General features: G+C 45.8%; 1 protein-coding gene across 1 annotated transcript; it reads right to left on the reverse strand.

Annotated features, from left to right (window-relative positions):
• LOC307245807 (transmembrane protein 150A-like) lies at positions 1 to 15547 on the reverse strand (the record flags this gene model as incomplete). The annotated part of the gene is made up of 7 exons (XM_080021489.1): positions 1 to 305; positions 787 to 964; positions 6154 to 6281; positions 8818 to 8885; positions 10132 to 10218; positions 12335 to 12382; positions 15483 to 15547. 7 exons carry the CDS (start codon positions 15545 to 15547, stop codon positions 61 to 63), a joined length of 819 nt encoding a protein of 272 aa, XP_079877615.1. The 3' UTR covers positions 1 to 60.
• Positions 15548 to 21491: the final 5944 nt, after the last annotated feature.

Genomic DNA, 21491 nt, shown 5'->3' on the forward strand with positions numbered 1-21491 from the left:
GTCCCAGCTCTATGTTCTTCATGTTGGAACTGTCCTTTGTTTCTGGCTCCCATGGGGAGTTTACGGTATGGCCAAACTCTCTAGCTGGTGGCGGTGGGATTCCGCCTCCTCAGCTTTGTGGTTGACGATGGAAAAGTGTTGAACTCCGACTCCCCTGGAGAGAACCGTGAGGGTGTCCCCCGACACGTCCCCAAATTCATGGGCGAACGTGCTGTAGAAGAGCATGATGAGTATGCAGAAGATCCACTCGAAGATGGCGGAGGCGTGCTGCAGGGCGAAGCTCTCCTGGCAAAAGAAAACGCCGCCTGGAGGGTAGAAGTTAAGGGAAAACTCTACAGAGACGGAGAGAGAGCGAGACAAAGAAAGAAACTGTTGCCTTTGGAGATTAACCTCAGTGCTTCACCACAATACATTTCATTTTGACTTTTAAGTTTCAGCCTGCCTATAATAAGGAAAAAAACCATGGGGCATGAACGGAACCATCAATATTTTGGTTGAAACAGCGCAGGTGAATGCATTTTCCACTACTGTATTATTCGTTATTATTCATCTCGTCATTTTTTCCACCTGAAATTTCTTGCATGTGGAAAATATCTGTAAGTTGCGCTTCCAGATTCTATTGCCATACCAGGCCGGTTAAGGCTTTTTCGACTGGCCTTGAGTGCTTGTAAATATACCGTCGGGCCACCCAGTATGTTGAGCCCTGGCGGAGACACAAGCAGTGCCAGTCAATGAGAATGGACTTCTCGAACCTTTTGAGGAGTGAACATTTGTGGTAAAGGATACTGAGCACCAGTGCGATGAGCGCCAGCAGGGACATCCCCACGCGCACGTGACCCATGCGGTACTCCTGCCGCGTTTTGGCCAATCTGTAGGTCAGGGCGGACTGGAGACACACAAACAGCATACTGGTTGGGAAGGCCACCCCGGCTCCGACATAGTGGAGGACTTTGGCGTAATCCACCTGCAAACGCACGCGCACGCACACGCACACACAGGTTTTATTCATATGGCGACAGAATGGTTTTTAAAAAACAATCCATCATTCTCGATACCAGTGATTTTCAACCTGGAGGCCACGTCCCCCTGGTGGCATGCAAGGGGACTGGAAGTGCATAAAGCAAAAACATAAAGCTTCCACTGACTTCATAACTTGAACTTCTGAACTCAAATAAATAACAAACATCACAACAGTGCCCGGGATATTTGTGCAGGGACATTTGGAGGCACAAACAGAGGCCCAGCAACCTCTACTTCACCACTCTGAGTAACCACACCCTAATCTGACTGAATGTCACGTTGAAGGACTCTCAGCTGCTCTCCAGGAGACACGCTGCACCAGGAAGATACACCATGTACAGGAACAATAACATTATTATGTCTTGTAATAAAAGAGATTGGATAGTGTCAAGATGAGCCATCTTGACACACTTGGATAGTGTCAAGATGAGCCAGAGTTAGAGATGCATCTCTGCATCTCTAACTCTTTATTTATCTACATTATGCCATTTGATTACGAAAGCAATTAAAAAGTAGTAAGTGAGTGCCATGGAGCTAATTGTCACGGAATCCTTCAAGGAATTCCAGAACCTCCAATGGGAACACGGACCAATGTGCCAACGACAGAAAAAACATGCGAAAAAAAAAAAAAAAAAAAAGGATTGAACTACAAGGCAGGATTCCAGGATTCTCCCAATAGCTTCTCTCAGTGGCTGAAGGACGAACGGTGCAAGAGTGAAAAGGTATGGACATGGTTCACGCAGATTAAGCCTATTTGTACTGTGCACAACATTACAGTACACTATTGTTGTTCAAAGATAATGCTGTTTTATCCTTTCCTCCTGTACAATCATTTAAAATGCACACACATGACGGACGGACGGACGGACGGACGGACGGACAGAGAGACAGACAGACAGACAGACAGACAGACAGACAGACAGACAGACAGCTACTGCACCTTCATTCACTTCCATGTGACCCGGGAACCATTTCTCTGGTCGCGTTTAAAATCCCAATGTCACACGTTTAACCCTTTGCTCTTCTGCAAACATTGGGCCGCCACCTCATTCAAAACACTGTGGCTGCGTTATGTAAACTGCAGACCATGAGTCTTTGCGTGTCGGTAAAGTTGTATATCGGGCCGATAAGACGCCAAAGGAGCACATGCAGAGTTTGGTGTGTTTTCCAGTTTTTTTTTTGTGTATTCCAAACTCTTAAGAAGCCCGCCATGTTTACCCCCAGGCAAACAGCGAGGTCCATTATGCAACAGGAAGGGCCAAGCGGGGGCCTACCACACGTAGGGGAGGTGGATGCGGGGACCAATGAGGGGCTGGCAGACAGGAGGACAGAGCTTGTTGCTGTGATTTATGAGATGGGGGTGGGGGGATTTGGGGGGCAGTCCCTTAGGTGTCAAATACTAAACCCCTTCCCTCCCGAACCTCACACCTCCGTCCACCCCGACATTAACCACCAGTTACTATATTTCACGATGGGTTGAGTCAGGGGTTCTGCTGGCGGGATTGTCACTACCAAATAAAGAGGGGTTTTGGGGGGGATTGGGGCCCTGGGCCACGAACAGACGAAACCGGGAGGTTTCACGAAAAAAGAAAGACTTCCCACAAGAGTGAACTTTGACACCACTCCACATGTGCACTATACATGTAACATGTGCTCACCTCCACTGTACCGACTTCAACACACAATGACGTCCATCCTCACACACTTCAATAAATAAACTTTGAGCAGGGAATGTGATCCAGAGTGTGTTTGTGTGCCATGTGTGACATTTTTAACATCCTGCCCCCGCCGCCCTAAATTCTTCTCCAAATCAAATATGATCAAGCTTTGACAATCAATCACTCTTCACTTCAATATAGTTTCAACTAACAGTTTTAAATTGTTTACTCTTGGTGCATTAAGCAGTTGTTTGTCAGAAATGTCGGTAACTGTGGAATTGATGTTTCCATGGATTATACCGTACATTACACTGCTGCGGCTGGGGAAAGCCCCGGTGTTCAAAAGCTATTCTTTAGATTGCGTCTTTATCCAGAACTCATTCCACAGTCACACTTTTTGATTTCTCATTGTCATTTTTCATTCGCATAGTTTGACACAAATGTCTTTATTTGAAAAGCCATTCGTCACTATACATACCGCTTGGCTGCGTAAATCCCCACTATTTTTAATCTGAGCTCCCATTTTAGTCCAGAGGGATGCGGCGCGTGGAACCTTTTTTTCTGGATACAAGATAATACCAGTCTACGTATGGCTGTCGTCAACGGCCACGCAAGGTGGCACTTGCTCTTTGCTGGAGGAGGAAGGGGAGGGGAGAAGTTGAGCACGTCCTTAAACTGAACTTGCCTTTGAGTGTACGGAGGGCAGGACACTCTGGGCGGAGCGCAGGGGGGGGGGGGTGAAAAAAAAAAGCCTCTTGTTTTTAAGATCATGCTACCGCGGAGAAGCCGCCGCGTGATTTCCAAACAGAGCGTCGGGGGGAGATACGTCTGGGAGGCCTACAAAGGGATGCGAGGGTGCAGGTGGGTTTTCGGGGGGGGGGGGGGTCGGGGCTCTGGAAGCCCCCAGCGGCTCCACCGCAGCAACGGTAGAGGGCTCGCAATGGTGTTTTTTTGGGTTTTTTTTAAGCCTGCGGCCGTTGTAAGCCAAGGTCCTGTTACAGGACGACGCGTGGGCTGTGTACGCAATGGGCCGTTTCGCGCGGAGCAAATGTGTGCGTTCCAAGTTTTGGAAAGGTGTGGTGCAATTCCTTGCGTTTCCAATAGAGGCGCTAAATACTACTCAACAAGTTCAAGTTCAAGTTCAAGAGATTATTTGTCACATATATACACATACGGTCGTACATATATGCAGTGAAATGTCATGACACCTGGTGATTAAGCACAAGCTCTATAAGCTCAAAAAATACTCTAATGTGCGCACGCGGTGCTCGTGCAGGCGGCCTCAAGGGGAGGCGCCACAATCGCGATTCTGGGTTCTATAATTATATAATAGAATAAATTGTCTGTGTTGTATTAAATATACATCTAAATCCTCCTAAATGAAACTTTACCATAACTTACCTACAGAGTACAAATCCTCCAAGTGTTCACATTGTATCTTGGTCACAACGCCCCACTAGCTGAGGGATGTTTATTGTCTTCACCATGCTGTTTTGAACAACTGCTGCAATTTCCGCAAGTGTGTTCACCCTCGTCTTTCTGGAGTCCAAAGCACCAGTCTGGTGAAAACTTAGTGTGGCCTACAATCAGGAAGTGTAGATCCATACGATGGAGCAGCTTATGCAGTATACGCCAAGCACAGTACCACAGCATGAACTTGTTTTTGTTCTGTCCACTACAGTTGTCACAGTGAAGGTCTACCTCAGTCTCCCCAAGACCATAGTCTTGGAAGAGGTGGTGCAGGGAACTAATCACGGCGTTGCTGCCTTTGCTGGATGACATACCTTCGTGCAACAAGTAGTTGACACTGAAGACGTAACCACTTCCAGGGAACATGAACTGAGCGTACCGTGGAAATAATTTGGGCGTACACTCATCTCTGTGACACGGCGATCGAGAATACGCAAAATGATGCGTTCCTCCTCGGTAGACATTTTTAAATACCCTATTAATTAGTGATTTTGGCGCCGCCTGGTGGATTAGCCATTTAAGACTCCGGCAGGGCATGTGGCGTGTACGAAAAAGAGTTGCGTATGGTCAGGTACCTGGTCATGTATTGTTATGGGTTGTTAACGCTCATATTATCGCATTATTCTTTTTCCTAAATGTATCTGTGTCAAAAGTCTGTGTGAGGTTTGATGGACGACAATATGAGACAACCTAGAAATCATTTGATGATTTCATGATCTTTTAAATTGATCGTTGATTGAGAGAATAGCTTCAGCCGGTTGCTACACAGAAAGCTGCAATAGGTAGCACAATTAGGAAATCACAGTTGCTGAAGAACTTGGTTGCATTGATCGAAAGATGAGGGTAAAAAAAATATATATATTTTTTTGTTTTTATTATAATTGCAGGCACTAAAGATGATTTAGGGGCTGGGAGCTCTTTCGAGAACCGCAGATCGTTTCCGTGAGTTCAAACTCTCAGCCCTGGTTGTTTACATCTCAGCGAGAGACCAGAGACCCTCCACTCTCTGTTGCCATGAAGTCACAGAACCCACCCCCACGCCCCACACGGTGACACCACAGAGGCAAGATCAGAACGCTGCACGGGCCTGAGGAATTAGATATGTTTTCCTTTTATAGCCAAAACCTCAGCGAACCCTGGCCCGTGCACACACGCACACGCGCACGCACACACACACACACACACACACACACACACACACACACACACACACACACACACACACACACACACACACACACACACACACAGCTGAGCTTTAAATCAACATAATGGAGTTAACTGTAACCCCCCGGGCTAGAGACAGTCAAATCAAGCCAGTTCAAAAGGCTTGAGTGGCTAAAACAATCCTGCATACTATTGCGATTAGAGAATAGGCCCCCCCCACCCCCTAATTCTCCACCCAGCCTGGGGGAGCTTCCACTCCCCCAACAAGATCAAACGTCCACCATAACAAAGTTACTGCGAAGAAGAATGGGCGGAAGTAGCATAAATGGTGATAAAGAAGATAGAAATCAATCTCAGGAGATGAATATTGTTCGGCACTTAAATAACAATTTATGAAATTTGGTTGTTGACTTTTATCTTTTGGAACCCTTTTTATAACTCGAACACGGTGGGGGATAGAAAGGTTTGGTATTAAAAGTCATAGCAGGAGGAGTATCATTTTTTTTTCTGCTGAAAACAAATCCAATGTGCTGTTTCCTGTAGTCTATGAAGTCAACCCACCTACCCGCTGATGTAACTGGTTTCCATGGTTACTTGTTTCCCTATTCATCTGAAAACTGCCTATGAAGATTAATCTACTGGTTGGAAGAAGTGACGCAGAACAGGGGAGTCAAATTTGACCATTCATTTACCAGGGAGGGAAAAAAAATGCTTTGCCGTCACTTTGTCCTTGTTGTCCCCCTTGATAGCGAATGATAACACAGAGAGACGGCCAAACAAATCAACTGAAAACAAACTGAGCACGTCATCAATGCGACTTGTGACGGGCGACGCTTACCTGAAAGTTCCCCACCATGATGAGGCCGGCGGCGCAGATCCAGCCGGTGGAAAGGCCCGCCGTGTTCAGGACGCAGCTCTGGTGCTTCTCTATGACATGGACGTAGCGCAGCAGGCTGATCAGCATCACTGCGGGCACGAGTGAAAGCAGAAGGAAGTTGGGAGAAGGGTACACCACAGAAACCCCGATGTCTTCGCCTCTGGGAGCTCACGAACGAACGCCCTGGTTGTAGTTTACCACTCGCTTTTTAAGATAGAACGACCCCCCCCCTGAATCCAGCTAAGAATAGTGTCCATATCTCATTATGCCACGTTAAGAAGGAGATGTGTTACTTTCAAATGTCCTTGTGCGTCGCTTTCCTCTCTACCACATTTCAGCACGATATACAATGCTGCTCACATCTGGCATCCATCCCTCCACCGACAAACAAGGACAAGTGTTTAGATTTCCATGCTGTTTGTAACTGAAAGTTGTCACAATTTGTCATGCCCGATGTTTTGCTATTAAACGTTCTCGGGCGATTCGCCCCCGTCGGCGTTCGGGGCCCGTCGGCATCCTTTGTGTCGAAACTCACGCCGCACCTTTTGAGTTCATCAAACTCTTTCACAAGAATTAACTGGGCATTGTTTGCGGGGGGAAGACATTTGATGTCGGGGAAACTTTTGAAAGTCGCCCAAACAAAAGACAAGAACACCCGTAGAGTGCTGAGCTTTCATTATGGGACTAAAGGTGGAGCTACTGTAATGCAGCTATGTTCCTGTACAAATGACCCTTTTTTTTTGTTGTTGCCAGATTAGCAAATGGTCTCTCTCAACACTTGCGCCCACCATGTTGCTTTTGCTTTCCCTACAGACATAACAGGCATTGGACGAGGGACAGGATCAGGGTTGCCAGGTCTGTGTGATAAAACCATCGCAATGGCCAATCAAAACCAGCTGAAAGCCAGGTGGTCGGGGGCACTCCCGGAGAACGTGTCCCCATTACGCACGGTTTCGTTCCAAACCGTTCCATATCCAGCCCCATTTTTATTATTTTTATTTATACATATAATTCATGTAATTTGCATGCAAAATAGGTCTACCCAATCCACGGACAACAAATTCAACCTGCGGCAACCGTGGGAAAACTGCAGACCTGGCAACACTGGACAGGATGATGAATGATTGTTTGACAAAATATGTTTTTCTTTTAATTGTTATGAATACATGAACTGTTTGACACTATAAATATAAAACCCTGGTACTGGTTGAAAAAAAAAAAATGGCTTTCTTACCAGAAGTCATAAAGACTTGACAACACTCAAAGTTGGAGTTAACAGGTAAGTAGTAAAGATAAATAGCAGATACAGGAAAAAATAAAAAACTCTGGCAGACAGGTTAATGGCCTCGAGAAATATTCCAAAGTGCCTGTGTTTTCTCAGGAAACCGATAACAACCAGGTGTGCCCTGGTGAGATGGATCGGGTTCAGCCCTCAGGAACAGAACCAACATTTTCCTCCACTCTTCAAGGTCGAAGTGCTAAATGTCCGCGATCCAGTGTCCCAGTTGTTCCTTAGTGTTTATATCATAGTTGGTTTTTTCCCCCTTTTAATGCAGTGGTCTCAAACTCAAATGACCCGGGGGCCACCAGCCCGCTTGTCTTCTTCTAGGGGGGCCGTGTTGAACTTCCAAGGGAAAACTGGCCTGTTTGTTTTGTTCTGTTTCTCCCGCACAGTGAATTGTGCCTTGTAATCCTGTTCGAAACAGCTCTCTTATGATCTATTTAATTCTGTTTCATATTTTAAAAACATGAAGTACATTTGCATGGATTAATTAAGTATTGCGATTAAAAAAAAATAAATAAAAAAAAGTTTTCGCTATGATCACCATGTAGCGGGCCACATTGAATTGAAGGTTGAGACCCCTGGTTCAATGGATGGCTCCATCACCGCCAGTTTAAAAAAAGGAATCGAAAACATAACTTGAATGTTTCAGGTCAGCTTTTCAATCTTTGAAAGAGAAACACATGAAATCAAAACTCATTCAACATCAGGGTGTGAGGCTTTCTAATGCCCGATCTATAGATCTGCATCGACTCAGTCCAGTGCATTTAGCACATTTTAAATGGAGACTTTTGTAAAACTCAGCAGTCTGATTATATTTCCTGTGTCAACAAAGCTGGACCATATTTGGTAAACTCCCGGCAGAGTTTTGTGAAGCAAATATCCAAGAAAAGAAAATCAAATAAAAATAGATAGGTTCAGTGTTTTTTGGGCACAGCCTGCCATCTCCATATAGACTGTCCACTCCGCAGTAGTTGCCCTTGTGGTCAAATGGCTGCTGCTATTGGGGGTCATGGGGGGCGCACGGAAGGGCACAGAAAAATGTACCTTCCAGGGCACAGATTTTCCCGGCAGAGAGTGGAGGGGAAAGGGGATCTGGCAGCAGACCCAGTGGAAATACAAAGACCTGGCTGGTGCCACTGCTACAGCTGGAAAAACAAGACCACGGTCTTGAGAGTATAAAGCCCCATTCAAACAAGAGCAGCGCATAGTGCAAAGCATGTGTGGCGGCTGAAGGTTGAGCCTAAAGGTCTAAATATAAATGTAACCACCTTTTTTTTTAAAACGTGCTGCATATATTCATGTACTTCTGAAAAAAAACAAAAACAGATGTGGATACTTACCCATGAAGGATCCCGTGCTGCATATGAGGCTGAAGAAGCAGCTCTCTGGCGGCAGAGTCCCACACTTACTGTAATGAACACGGAGAGACTGTGTTGGGGGATGGTAGGGAAGCAGCTCATATTGACAACATACCATCTTCACATCCTTACGTTTGGGCAAGACTCCCTACAAATTATCCATAGAGAACAGTTCCGCAGATACACCACAATATGTATAAATTAGGGATGGATACGGACCCCCTGCATCTGGACATCTTGGTCCAACACTGCGCACACGTAGCTGTAATAATTCTCTGACACCTGACACTAACGTAACGTGATGTAACTGCATTGTTTTCAAGGTGAATCTTTTGAACTCGGTGAATGTTGAATGTAAAATCTCAGTTTGTTCAATTATAACAGTGAATAAATCCATTGCCGAAAAAGGATAAACAGTCAGGGTCTTCAAAACAATGATCTCACTATTATTGTAACTGAAAATATCTCTGTAGTCCAGCGCAGGTCCGGAAAAAACAAACAAACATAAATATGCATAGCTTGGAGCCACAGAGTGATTTCATCGGTTTGCAGCGCTGTGCTTCTCACACTGTGGTACAGGTGGGCCGGTCCACAGACGCTCGCCTAGAGACCCTCAAAGACAGGAGAGACGCGGACACGGTGACGACTGAACACAATACGGACGACGAGGGCGCTCGGATGGACATCTTTTGCTCCGGAATTTTCTATGCCTCTTTTTCGGATTGAGCGGCCCAAAAAAATAAAAAAAATAAAACAATGCAATCAGGAAGTAAGAGAAGAAGTAGGAAGGAAGGGAAAATGATGGAAGATATAACAAAATAATAGATCAAAATACACCCGAGTGGCACTCCCTTTGAATATAAATATGTTGACGATAGGATTAAGAGGGATTTTAAATTTGACGACGTAATTGTTGATTTACCAACGATGGTAACCTATTTATTTATTTATTTATTAATCCCTTTGGGGAAATTGGACCTCTGCGTTTTACCCGTCCTATACCTAGGAGCAGTGGGCAGCCTCAGTGCAGTGCCCGGGGACCCACACTAGCTCTTTTGCCAGTGCCTTGGCCGGGTCTTAGGATGGCTGGGTGAAACCGGAGCACCCGGAGGAAACCCACACGAACACAAACACGGGGAGAACAAACCCCACACAGAAAGGACCAGGGACCCAGGACCTTCGTGCTGTGAGGCAACAGCGCTCACCACCGAGCCACCAAAATGCAAACACATTTCAAATGCATGTCTCTAAGACATCAACAGAATAATCAGTAAAGACAATAAGTCTGACACAAACCTGATGAGTGGTATGTTGTCCAGGGTGCAGCATAAGACAGGGCCCCTCTGCAGAGGCAGCTGCACCTCACACGACTCATTATAAAACCTGCACGCGCGCGCGCACACACACACACACACACACGCACACACACACAAGAATACAGTGACAAAAATATGAATTCTCCATTCTACAGACCATGAAGGATATTTGAATGAATATATTTTTACATTTATATGCATCTTTTTATATGAATATATATTTATATATACATACGCAGTTTATATATTTTTAATGATATTGAAGATTCTTAAACTTCTACACACTGGGTACCTCCTCCACTGTGTGTAAGAAACAACGTCAGGCATATCTAATGTTCGCCGAACTGGTACAAATTCTGTTAATGTTTCAGCATGTGAGTAACCCCTCAGGGCCAACATCATCACTCATACTTTACGCAAATGACAGTAGAAAATTAACCTGTTGTACGTTTTAGGCAAAAGGCTCCATGACAAACTCCTCGTGCAGTTTTAATTTTAAATCCCTAAAAGTCCTACGGCAGTGTATGATAGGGCCACATGTCAAAATATTAAAGGTCTGCATAATACTGCCTCCCACAGTGTTTTGGAAAGTAAAAAATATTATTGTCCATTGTAACTGTAGTGTTATACGTTTACAGATGTACAATAGCTTGGCTAGACAATGAATGGAATGGATAATTATGAATTATTATTGCATGTCTAGTGTTTTTGAAAAGCAGAATATCATCATATATTTAGGTAAAGACAAAGACGTCTTATTGAAGCATGGGTTTTTAAGTTTTAAGTATAATGCTTTATAATAACCCAATTAAAGCTCTTTCGTCATTAGCACTGACTGGACACAAGGCAGCAAAATAATGATAATAATAATAACAGTAAAAACCTTGGGTTTTAAAAGCACAGGTGTATCAACAGACATCTGGGCTTCTACGCTCCCGCAGACAGACGCTTAACAGACCTCCTTTCAAACGCGATAGCACGACTACCACGCCTGCACTTTTTTATTTTCTCTGCTGGGCTGACGTGTCGACGGGGAAAGACGCGTATTAATGGGAAAAGAAGGTGATTTTTAAATTTCTGTTTAGTCTGCAAATATCCCACATGTCACCTGGAAGTATCTGCTGTCCAAATAATATTCTGAAAAAGTCTGGTCAGGAGTCTTCCAATGCATTTTCAGGACGGTGACTGGTACCATCTCACTACCAGTGGAATAGCTATCCGTCATAGAAAATATTGCTTAAATAGATTAAGCTGAATTGTAAACAAATTCAATTTGCTCACTCAAAGATTTGCAATAAAAAGTGAAAGTTAAACCAAAGTTACACTTATTTACACTTTCTCACACATGCACTTACAAACACACAAATACATACTGGGTTCCTTACACTCCCTCACAATAGCTCCTTATCGTTATGTTTATCGATCTCCACGTGCAATGTCCCATTTTCTTTGCGCCAGCTCCCCGTCCTTCCTTTTTCTCCCCACCTCGCCCCAAAACCTTTTCTCCCCCCCCGTGATTTTTTCATGTTCCAAGTCATGACTGGAAACCCGCCCGGGAAATCTAAAGCAGGGCCTTGTTGCCGTAGGAGGCAAAAAGCAATGGAGTGTTTTCGGTCTTGCGCAAAGCCCACAACTAAATACCTTTCCCTGACTCCATGTTGAGTAAACATCGAAGTTGTGGGGTCTTGTGTTTATCCGTCTTATTGCTGGACGACAACTCTGCTTCACTCTGGGACACTGGTCTTAAATAGTATCTCGCTCAATGAAAGACTAACTCCGCGGCAACTTCCGGGCGTTCAGTTCGTCCCACACATCTGCTCGATTATAAAAAGAGAATCCCAAGCAATCACTGGTTATAGAAGCCAAATGGGTAATTCCCACCAATGACCATTCTTGCTAAATCTGAAAGCTGTCAGTGTATTAATCACGATGAAATGACTTTCCGTGAAGGTTTCGATTGTAAACAAATTGGTGACCTGGCTCTCACGGTCAGTATTTTTTGGAGAGAAATGATTTGCCTGTATAAGTGAGCTGCCTTAGACGAGAGGGATAGAATTACAGCACGTGGGCATTTGAAGTGGTCTGCTGTCCGAGAACTAAAATAAACATGACGACACAAGGAGCAACATAATAACGTCGTGGACATTCAACAGCGGAATTGTGTGTAAAGTGGAGTACTTTACCAGTTATTTATAGGGCAGACGTGCTGGTTGTACAGGGCCATTGCATATCTGAAAGGAGGGAGACGGAGAGAATTAGTCTGTCTGTCTGTCGATCAACAAGCCTAAAAAGCTTCAATTTTATAATACTTTCAATAGACTCAATAACTCCATATCAAAACAATAATGCTGTACAGGTTATTACGGTTCAACAAAACAGTCGTGTTATTACATAAATCATATAGGGACACGTGGAATATGTGCCAACTGAATTACCAGACAACATTTCTCCATAATAAATGTAAACTCTGTTGGTGGTGAAGTCTCGCTTTAGTTTTAAGCTGACCTCAACACCAAAAGGGACCCTTCTTCCCCTTTCCCTCGAGGGCCTAATCTGTCGAGCACGTGGTAAAACCGCTTCACAAATGCAACGCCGTGGCCACAGCCCGACCTCAATACCTCATTATACTGGAGAGGACACCCTTACCCTACCTACCTCATCATAGAATACACATTCAGATATACCTGATCACAGGGGGAACACTTCAGGATACTTAATCATAGAGGACACCTTTTTGAGATACCGCATTATAGAGGACATGATTAAGATACCTTACTAAAGAGGACATGATTAAGATACCTCATTATAGAGGACATGATCAAGATACCTCCCTATAGAGGACATGAATAAGATACCTCCTTATAGAGGACATGATTAAGATACCTCATTATAGAGGACATGGTTAAGATACCTCATTACAGAGGACATGATTAAAGATAGCTCACTATAGAGGAAATACTTTGAGATACTTAATCAGGACACTTTATTGAGATACCGCATTATAGATGACACACTTTAAAATACCTCATCATAGAATATACACTCAAATATACCTGATCATAGAGGGAACACTTTAAGATATTTAATCATAGAGGACACCTTTTTGAGATACCTCATTATAGAGGACAGGAATAAGATACCTTATTATAGAGGACATGATTAAGACACCTCATATAAAGGACCCACTTAAAGACACCTCATCATAGAGAAAATACTTTAAGATACTTAATCATAGAGGACATTTTTTTGAGATACTTCATTATGGAGGACATGTTAAGATACCCCATAATAGAGAACACACTTAAAAATGCCTCATCATAGAGGAATGTAAGGCTTGAGAGTAAGGCTGTAACATAACAAAAAGCGAAGGTCTGAAAGCTTTCGGAATGTGCCTGTGTTTCATCCTCGAGGACACATTTACAACATGTAAGGTAACTTAGAATAAACTGAACAAACCGCAAACTACTGCCGACCAGGTGCATTCTGAAGTGTTCCAACAACTGCCAATGCGATACACATGGCGCAGTGACCGCAAACCAGCTTGAACACAAGCTACCTCCAAAAAAGCTCCATCGTCATATTTGCGCAAAGACAGCGCAGTGTCTTTGCACGGCCATTTTGGGATCTTCACTGGTCACGCGGTTTAATCATTCCTCACTTGACCGAAGGGTGGCAAAAGCAAATAAACCCCAAGGCAGGACGCAGATAAACGTGCGGAGAAAAACAGTAGCACTCTAAGCTCAGCGGAGCGGAGGGCACAGAGGTCACCTGAACGGGAGATAAAATGTAACTGATTAAACATTTCTGCAGCTCTTGAATGTCACCTGAATCTGTAACGAAGCCGCAAAATCCCACTGCTGGGCTTACGACTTCTTTCTTCACATTTTCGGGGTCATTTCTTAGTCTAAGTCGAAAAAAAGAAGAAAAAGTACGTTTCGCGGGTATCGCGCGTACACAAAATCGGTGTTTACGCGTCCGTGAAAGAGCAGGTTCAGGTCGGCGGATTTGCCAGCCCGCTCCCAAACACGCGGAGGCTTTTTCGACATCTGCCGTGAAAAAATTCTCGTGTCCACTTTTCAAAAGCGGGGCCAGAAAGTTTCCCGGTGCCCGAAGGTCTGTGTGAACCGACTCAACAGGAGGGAGTTTGCGAGAAAGAGGTAGAGGACGGGAAAAAAGAGGGGGGAGGTAAAAGGAGCGGCGAGGAGGGATAAACATCCAAGAGAAAGAGATGAGAAAAGATGGACGGTGAACGTAAACTAAAGAAAGGGGGAATCAGAGACCGGGGGAAAGATAAATGGAGGGAAAAGTTTGGTTACACACACACACACACACACACATACACACACACACACACACACACATACACACACACACACACAATTCCTGAAACCTTTTTAGTATCTCCATGAAATAGCAGATATGTTGCAGCAGCGTTTCATTTGTAAATTTGGGGGAATTTTCCTCATGTTGTCTGTCCAAAAATCCCGGGTTCCTCCAAAGATCTATTCGATTTTTGTAAAATGGTCCAAAGTGGTAAATGCAGCGAAAAGCACGGACCCCGTTCGGGCGAGCAACTCGGGCAGGTAAGTGTCACGCCTTTGTATAATGTACCACAGGACGACGGATTACTGATCAAAGAAAATATATATCCTTATTCCTGCGTGAAATGAGAGGGTTCCCCCATTCAACATTTGATCGTTTTTGTTGGTATTACGTTATGCCGTCCCTTTCACCGTGAAAACCGATCAGTCGGCGAGGTCACCGCCTCTACCTCGCCATCGGTGAATAATCTGAGGGACTACACCTTTACATGCTGTGATCCACTCCATGAATACAGTCTGTGTATCACTTTACTACCATCCCCCCGATATAACTACCTGTCTATGAACATGAGTTTTGTGGCTGCTTTTTTGGCATAGGTCCACTGCAGAGTTTCACTCCTCCAGATGTTACGAGAGATTTCCCCGACGTGACACCGGGGGACGCCCCAGCAGCTGTGGGCCGCAAATGCCCACTGACAGATGCTGAGTGGGCCTCCACGCTGTAGCGCCGCGAGCTTCTTTTCAACGTGAGAGTCGGCTTTCTTTCAGGCGCTTGTCCGGTAGATATCCAGAGATGTTCCCCGACTAATTCTCCCACTTAAAAAAAACAACAAAAAACTTTGTGGGCTCAGTCAAGTTCATCACTGTCGAGTCTGAGGCTCATGCCGAAGAAAAAAATATAAATAATGCAATATACAGTGTGAATAAGGTTAATGGATGGTTGCAAACTGGGCCATCGTGGCAAATGGATAAATAGACAAACGTGCTGAATGTTTCACTCGGTACTTACACGACCCATATTCCAGTGATGGTAAAGACAGCTAGGCTGACGGGAAGAATCATCCACATGGACATGTTGATGGCTCGTAGTGCCCCCCCCCCCCTGAAACAAGAGAATGCAATGCACACGTTAAGAGTAACCTGTCGTGGACAGTTTATATCCTCAGGTGTTCGTCGTCATTTTGGTTTACTCTACATTACCGTAGGGTCAGTGCAAACGCAAAGACATACTAGGTTTGGGCGACAAAAATAAATAAATAAATAAACAAACAAATAAATAAATAAATCCCTTTAAAACAAATATTTTTGATACCACGATAACGAATAATGACAAGGTTGGGGGGTCGTATCATGACGATATTGATATTACATCGATACATCGCTCAGCCACGTCACATATAACAACCCACACTCCAGAGATGTGTATACTTTCATTTTAAAATGTATAATTAATTGAATAAGTTAAATGACGCCAGTTAGGAACTGTTTATTACTTAGTGGGACGTAATGAAGTAATTAAGTTATTAATGATTTCGTTCGGCCTTTACTGGATAAAATGAATGTTATATATATATATATATATATATATATATATATATATATATAAAATTTTATATATAATTGTATATATATATATATATATATATATATATATATATATATATATACACACACATATACACTTTTTAGGTTAAAGTTAGGAAAATATGCAGCTTTTCACGTGACTCTCCTCAAAAAAGTCCATGATTTGTCATAGAACAAACAATATAAACAGTAATGAAACAATGCAGGAAACAATGTTGCGTGAACGAAAACGTCCACGGGGGGTGAAATGACGCGGAGAGGAGTCCTACCTTGATCTAAAAGGAAGAGCTCAAGCTCCCGGCTCCGCTGCTCCGCGTCCCCGCTCCGCCGCAGAACCCCACGAGGCCCGCGGTGCGTCCACGCCGCGTGTCCCGAGCGCGGCCACGCGTCTTCATCTCGGAAAAAAATAAAAACCCCCACCACGCACACTTCTCGAGACCAGCCGAGCCGCGGGCGGGGGCAGCGTCTCCGTCCACCCACCCCTGCCCACTCCGCCACACGTGTTATTATGGTATGGCTGGAGGAGGTGGAACACCTTTAGCGCCGCCTACTCAAGTCGCTTCCAAGTCGTACTTTTAACAGCTTGTTTCAAGAGGCCGGTTTTTTTTTAATTTGTATTATCAAGTACGGTGCAGTAATGGTGAAAGGGCAAACAATGAAACAAACTGGATAAAAACGATCTCAATAAATGTATCCCCCCCCCAAAAAAAAAAAAAAATATATATATATATATATTCTATAAACATATATACACAAGAAAAGCACATAAATAGTGAGTTCTAATCAAAATATATATGTATGTAACAGGGCATGTACATTGTACAGTGTAGCATGGATAATAATAATAACAATAACAATAATAATAATAATAATAATAATAACATTAATTATAATATTGCTGTTATAGTAGTGATAATAACTACTTTAAAAGCCATTAAACTGTAGTTTTGTGTTTCTGTGAGAGAGATAATAGCTGGGGTGGGAGCCGTCGAGACAGCGAGTAGACAGTGGGAACCAGCGCAATAAAAGCGCAAGAGGGCGGCTCCGCACTCCGGGTCCACACTCCTCGATTTGGCGCTGTGGCGTCGACGTGAGCGGGCGCGCAGTTGAAAACCTGTCTGTTGCCTTTTGGGGGCACACCTCCTGGAAACTGCTCAAAGGGTTAATACACGAGAGAAGCGCAGGAGTGGACCCCTCCCTCTCTCTCTCTCTTTCTCCCTCCTTCTCGCTCTCTCTCACCTCCCCCTCTCTCTCTTTCCCTCTCACCCCCCCTCTCTCCCCTCTCCCTCTCACCCCCTCTCTCTCTCTTTCCCTCTCACCCCCCTCTCTCCCTCTCTCTCTTTCTCCCTCCTTCTCGCTCTCTCTCACCTCCCCCTCTCTCTCTTTCCCTCTCTCGCCCCCACCCCCCCTCTCTCCCCCTCTCTCTTTCTCCCTCTCTCTCCCTCTTTCCCCCTCTCTCTCTTTCCCTCTCACCCCCTCTCTCTCTTTCTCCCTCCTTCTCGCTCTCTCTCACCTCCCCCTCTCTCTCTTTCCCTCTCTCCCCTCACCCCCCCTCTCTCTCGTTCTCTCTCACCCCTCTCTCTCTTTCTCCCTCTCTCTCCCTCTCACCCCCCTCTCTCTCTCCCTCTTTCCCCCTCTCTCTCTTTCCCTCTCACCCCCCTCTCTCTCTTTCTCCCTCCTTCTCGCTCTCTCTCACCTCCCCCTCTCTCTCTCTCCCCTCACCCCCCCTCTCTCTCGCTCTCTCTCACCCCTCTCTTTCTTTCTCCCTCTCTCTCCCTCTTTCCCCCTCTCTCTCTTTCCCTCTCACCCCCCTCTCTCTCTTTCTCCCTCCTTCTCGCTCTCTCTCACCTCCCCCTCTCTCTCTCTCCCCTCACCCCCCCTCTCTCTCGCTCTCTCTCACCCCTCTCTCTCTTTCTCCCTCTCTCTCCCTCTCACCCCCTCTCTCTCTCCCTCTTTCCCCCTCTCTCTCTTTCCCTCTCACCCCCCTCTCTCCCTCTCTCTCTTTCTCCCTCCTTCTCGCTCTCTCTCACCTCCCCCTCTCTCTCTTTCCCTCTCTCCCCTCACCCCCCTCTCTCGCTCTCTCTCACCCCTCTCTCTCTTTCTCCCTCTCTCTCCCTCTTTCCCCCTCTCTCTCTTTCCCTCTCTCTCTTTCTCCCTCCTTCTCGCTCTCTCTCACCTCCCCCTCTCTCTCTTTCCCTCTCTCCCCTCACCCCCCCTCTCTCTCTTTCCCTCTCTCCCCTCACCCCCCCTCTCTCGCTCTCTCTCTTTCTCCCTCTCTCTCCCTCCCTCTCTCTCCCTCTTTCCCCCTCTCTCTCTTTCCCTCTCTCCCCTCACCCCCCCTCTCTCGCTCTCTCTCTTTCTCCCTCTCTCTCCCTCCCTCTCTCTCCCTCTTTCCCCCTCTCTCTCTTTCCCTCTCACCCCCCTCTCTCTCTTTCTCCCTCCTTCTCGCTCTCTCTCACCTCCCCCCCTCTCTCTTTCCCTCTCTCCCCTCACCCCCCCCTCTCTCGCTCTCTCTCACCCCTCTCTCTCTTTCTCCCTCTCTCCCTCTCACCCCCCCTCTCTCTCCCTCTTTCCCCCTCTCTCTCTTTCCCTCTCACCCCCTCTCTCCCTCTCTCTCTTTCTCCCTCCTTCTCGCTCTCTCTCACCTCCCCCTCTCTCTCTTTCCCTCTCTCCCCTCACCCCCCCTCTCTCGCTCTCTCTCTTTCTCCCTCTCTCTCCCTTTCACCCCCTCTCTCTTTCCCTCTCACCCCCCTCTCTCTCTTTCTCCCTCCTTCTCGCTCTCTCTCACCTCCCCCTCTCTCTCTTTCCCTCTCTCCCCCCCTCTCTCCCCTCTCTCTCTTTCTCCCTCTCACCCCTCTCTCTCTTTCTCCCTCTCTCTCCCTCTTTCCCCCTCTCTCTTTCCCTCTCACCCCCCCTCTCGCTCTCTCTTCCTCTCTCTCTCTCCCTCTCACCCCCTCTCTTCCCTCTCTCTCTTTCTCCCCCTCTCTTTCTCCCTCTCTCTTTCATCCCTCTCTCTCTCTCTCTTTCTCCCCCTCTCTCCCTCTCCCCTCTCTCTCATCCCTCTCTCTCTCTCCCCCCCTCTCTTTCTCCCTCTCTCTCCCCCCCTCTCGCTCTATCTTCCTCTCTCTCTCTCTCTCCCTCTCTCCCTCTCTTCCCTCTCTCTCCCCCCCTCTCCCTCCTCCCTCTCATCCCTCTCTTTCTCCCTCTCTCTTTCATCCCTCTCTCTGTCTTTCTCCCCCTCTCTCTCATCCCTCTCTTTCATCCCTCTCTCTCTCTTTCTCCCCCTCTCTCCCTCTCCCCTCTCTCTCATCCCTCTCTCTCTCTCCCCCCCTCTCTTTCTCCCTCTCTCTCCCCCCCTCTCGCTCTATCTTCCTCTCTCTCTCTCTCCCTCTCTTCCCTCTCTCTCCTCCCCCCCCTCTCCCTCCTCCCTCTCATCCCTCTCTTTCTCTCTCTCTCTTTCATCCCTCTCTGTCTTTCTCCCCCTCTCTCTCATCCCTCTCTTTCTCCCTCTCTCTTTCATCCCTCTCTCTCTCTCTTTCCCCCCCTCTCACCCCCCCCTCTCTCTCACCCCCCCCCCCTCGCTCTCTCTCATAGCAACAACTGACTCATGTTTAAACGCGCGCGAGGCCCCGCAGCTGTGAGCCATTAGAGCTCGGTGTCGTTTTGGCGGGAGATTTATCGCAGCCGCGCGCCGCCGCTTCCTGTACCGCGGGGTCACCGCGGAGATATACCAGCGTTCACCGCAAGGGGGCAATAACGGCGAGTTGTCGATGCTGAGCCTCATGGCCTTCTAAATTCTAACGACGGTAAATAATGTCCTCTATTGATACTGATTTTTATTATATATATATATTTTTTTTTTATCACACCGTTGTAATTGTTGTTGTTTTTTTGCGTGTTTCTATGGAGGTGCATCTACAAATGTCACCTTCACCGATACAATTCTGCTGTATTTGTATCTGCGTTTCACTGTCGAAACAACGGAATGTACAAGGTAGTGAGTGCCGAGCAAGCGGGTTGGTCAATTTCACTTTTACCAAACGCCGCGATGGCGGATTCGACAGACCGTTCTATGTGAGCGGCAGCCATCTTGGTTGTTTACGGAAACGCCTCAACGGCTCCTCTGCACGGTCACCGTATCAAACCCCATATTAGATAAACAGGTGTGGTTGGCCCCACCCTGCCTAGGTTCGGCAGGAAATATGTTTGAATGGGAGGGTGGAACACGAGCTGCAGATTGGTATGGATCCCAAACGTATACAACCGAGGCCTAGCTAACTAGTTATGTAGTTGCTCTAACCCCAATATCAATACAATCGATATCCTTCGCCCATATAAATACATCATAATTGGAGGGAACAGCAAACAGCTTTCAATAACGGAGTCATGCAGCTGTGATGGATGTTTTATATTCTGTATTGTTTACAAATAATGTCTTGAACTTGAACTTGTTTGCTGACTTTGCTTTCTGCCGGTTAAGGAAGCTTTTCTTCTACTTTGCTCCCGGTTTTGGTTCTGGAGGAGTGACGCCACCCGACAGAGACGCCGAAAGGTACCGTTGGTGATGGGATGTCGGTCGAACAGGACTCAAGAACGTGACGTATGAGGCCCAGCGATGCAACGCTGCGCTCAATTGTGAGTGACGCTGTGTAATGCATGTTGTCGTTTAGAAAATATAAAAAGCACAACAGTTATGAGGAGTGTATGGGTAGTGCGTAAGGAAACTGAGCAGTAATGGAAAATACGAGGAAACACCAAACAACAGGAGACATTTCAAAACCACAATGGATTTATTGATGCAACATTAAACATCAAAGCCCTTGAAGTGATTATTTCCCCTTCCGTTGTGTTTGACGTTAGAACCTAGAGGGGTGAAATAAGCTTGTGTTTTGGCATTTTACAATGTAAGACATGATGCAGACTAACAAGTGAGCTCGCATTTAACCGTGACGGAAGGCAGGAGTATCGTTTGGCACACCGATAAGTCAATAAGTGGACAATGTAGGAAACACGTCAAGTTAGCCGGTACAGTAGTGGTTTCAAATGGCAATTTCATGTTAAACCAGATCTTTTTAATTTTGCTTCAGAGATCAAATCTCGCCAAGAAAACAGGTGCGTTATTTTCATCGAGGTTTAGACTATAACAGCTGTTGCCTTGACCCAGTGTCCCCTTACAATGCTTGAAGGCAAGTATATGGAACTGATTTGAATTTATGAATTGGTAACGACCCTTTAAAACCCAAACCTACAAACTAACGCTCCCTTGTTGATACAAACACAGTACTGTACACATGATCACACAACTATGGTTGGGAAAGGGACGGCACAGTGAGCTCCAGCTCTTCACTACATACAGATGGACAAATAAACCGCCGGAGATTGAACCTACAGCAACAATAAAAATCTTGAATCTACAGTGTGTGATTGGATATGA

The sequence above is a fragment of the Zeus faber genome (genome assembly GCF_960531495.2).
Source record: "Zeus faber genome assembly, chromosome: 20".
Taxonomy (NCBI): domain Eukaryota; kingdom Metazoa; phylum Chordata; class Actinopteri; order Zeiformes; family Zeidae; genus Zeus; species Zeus faber.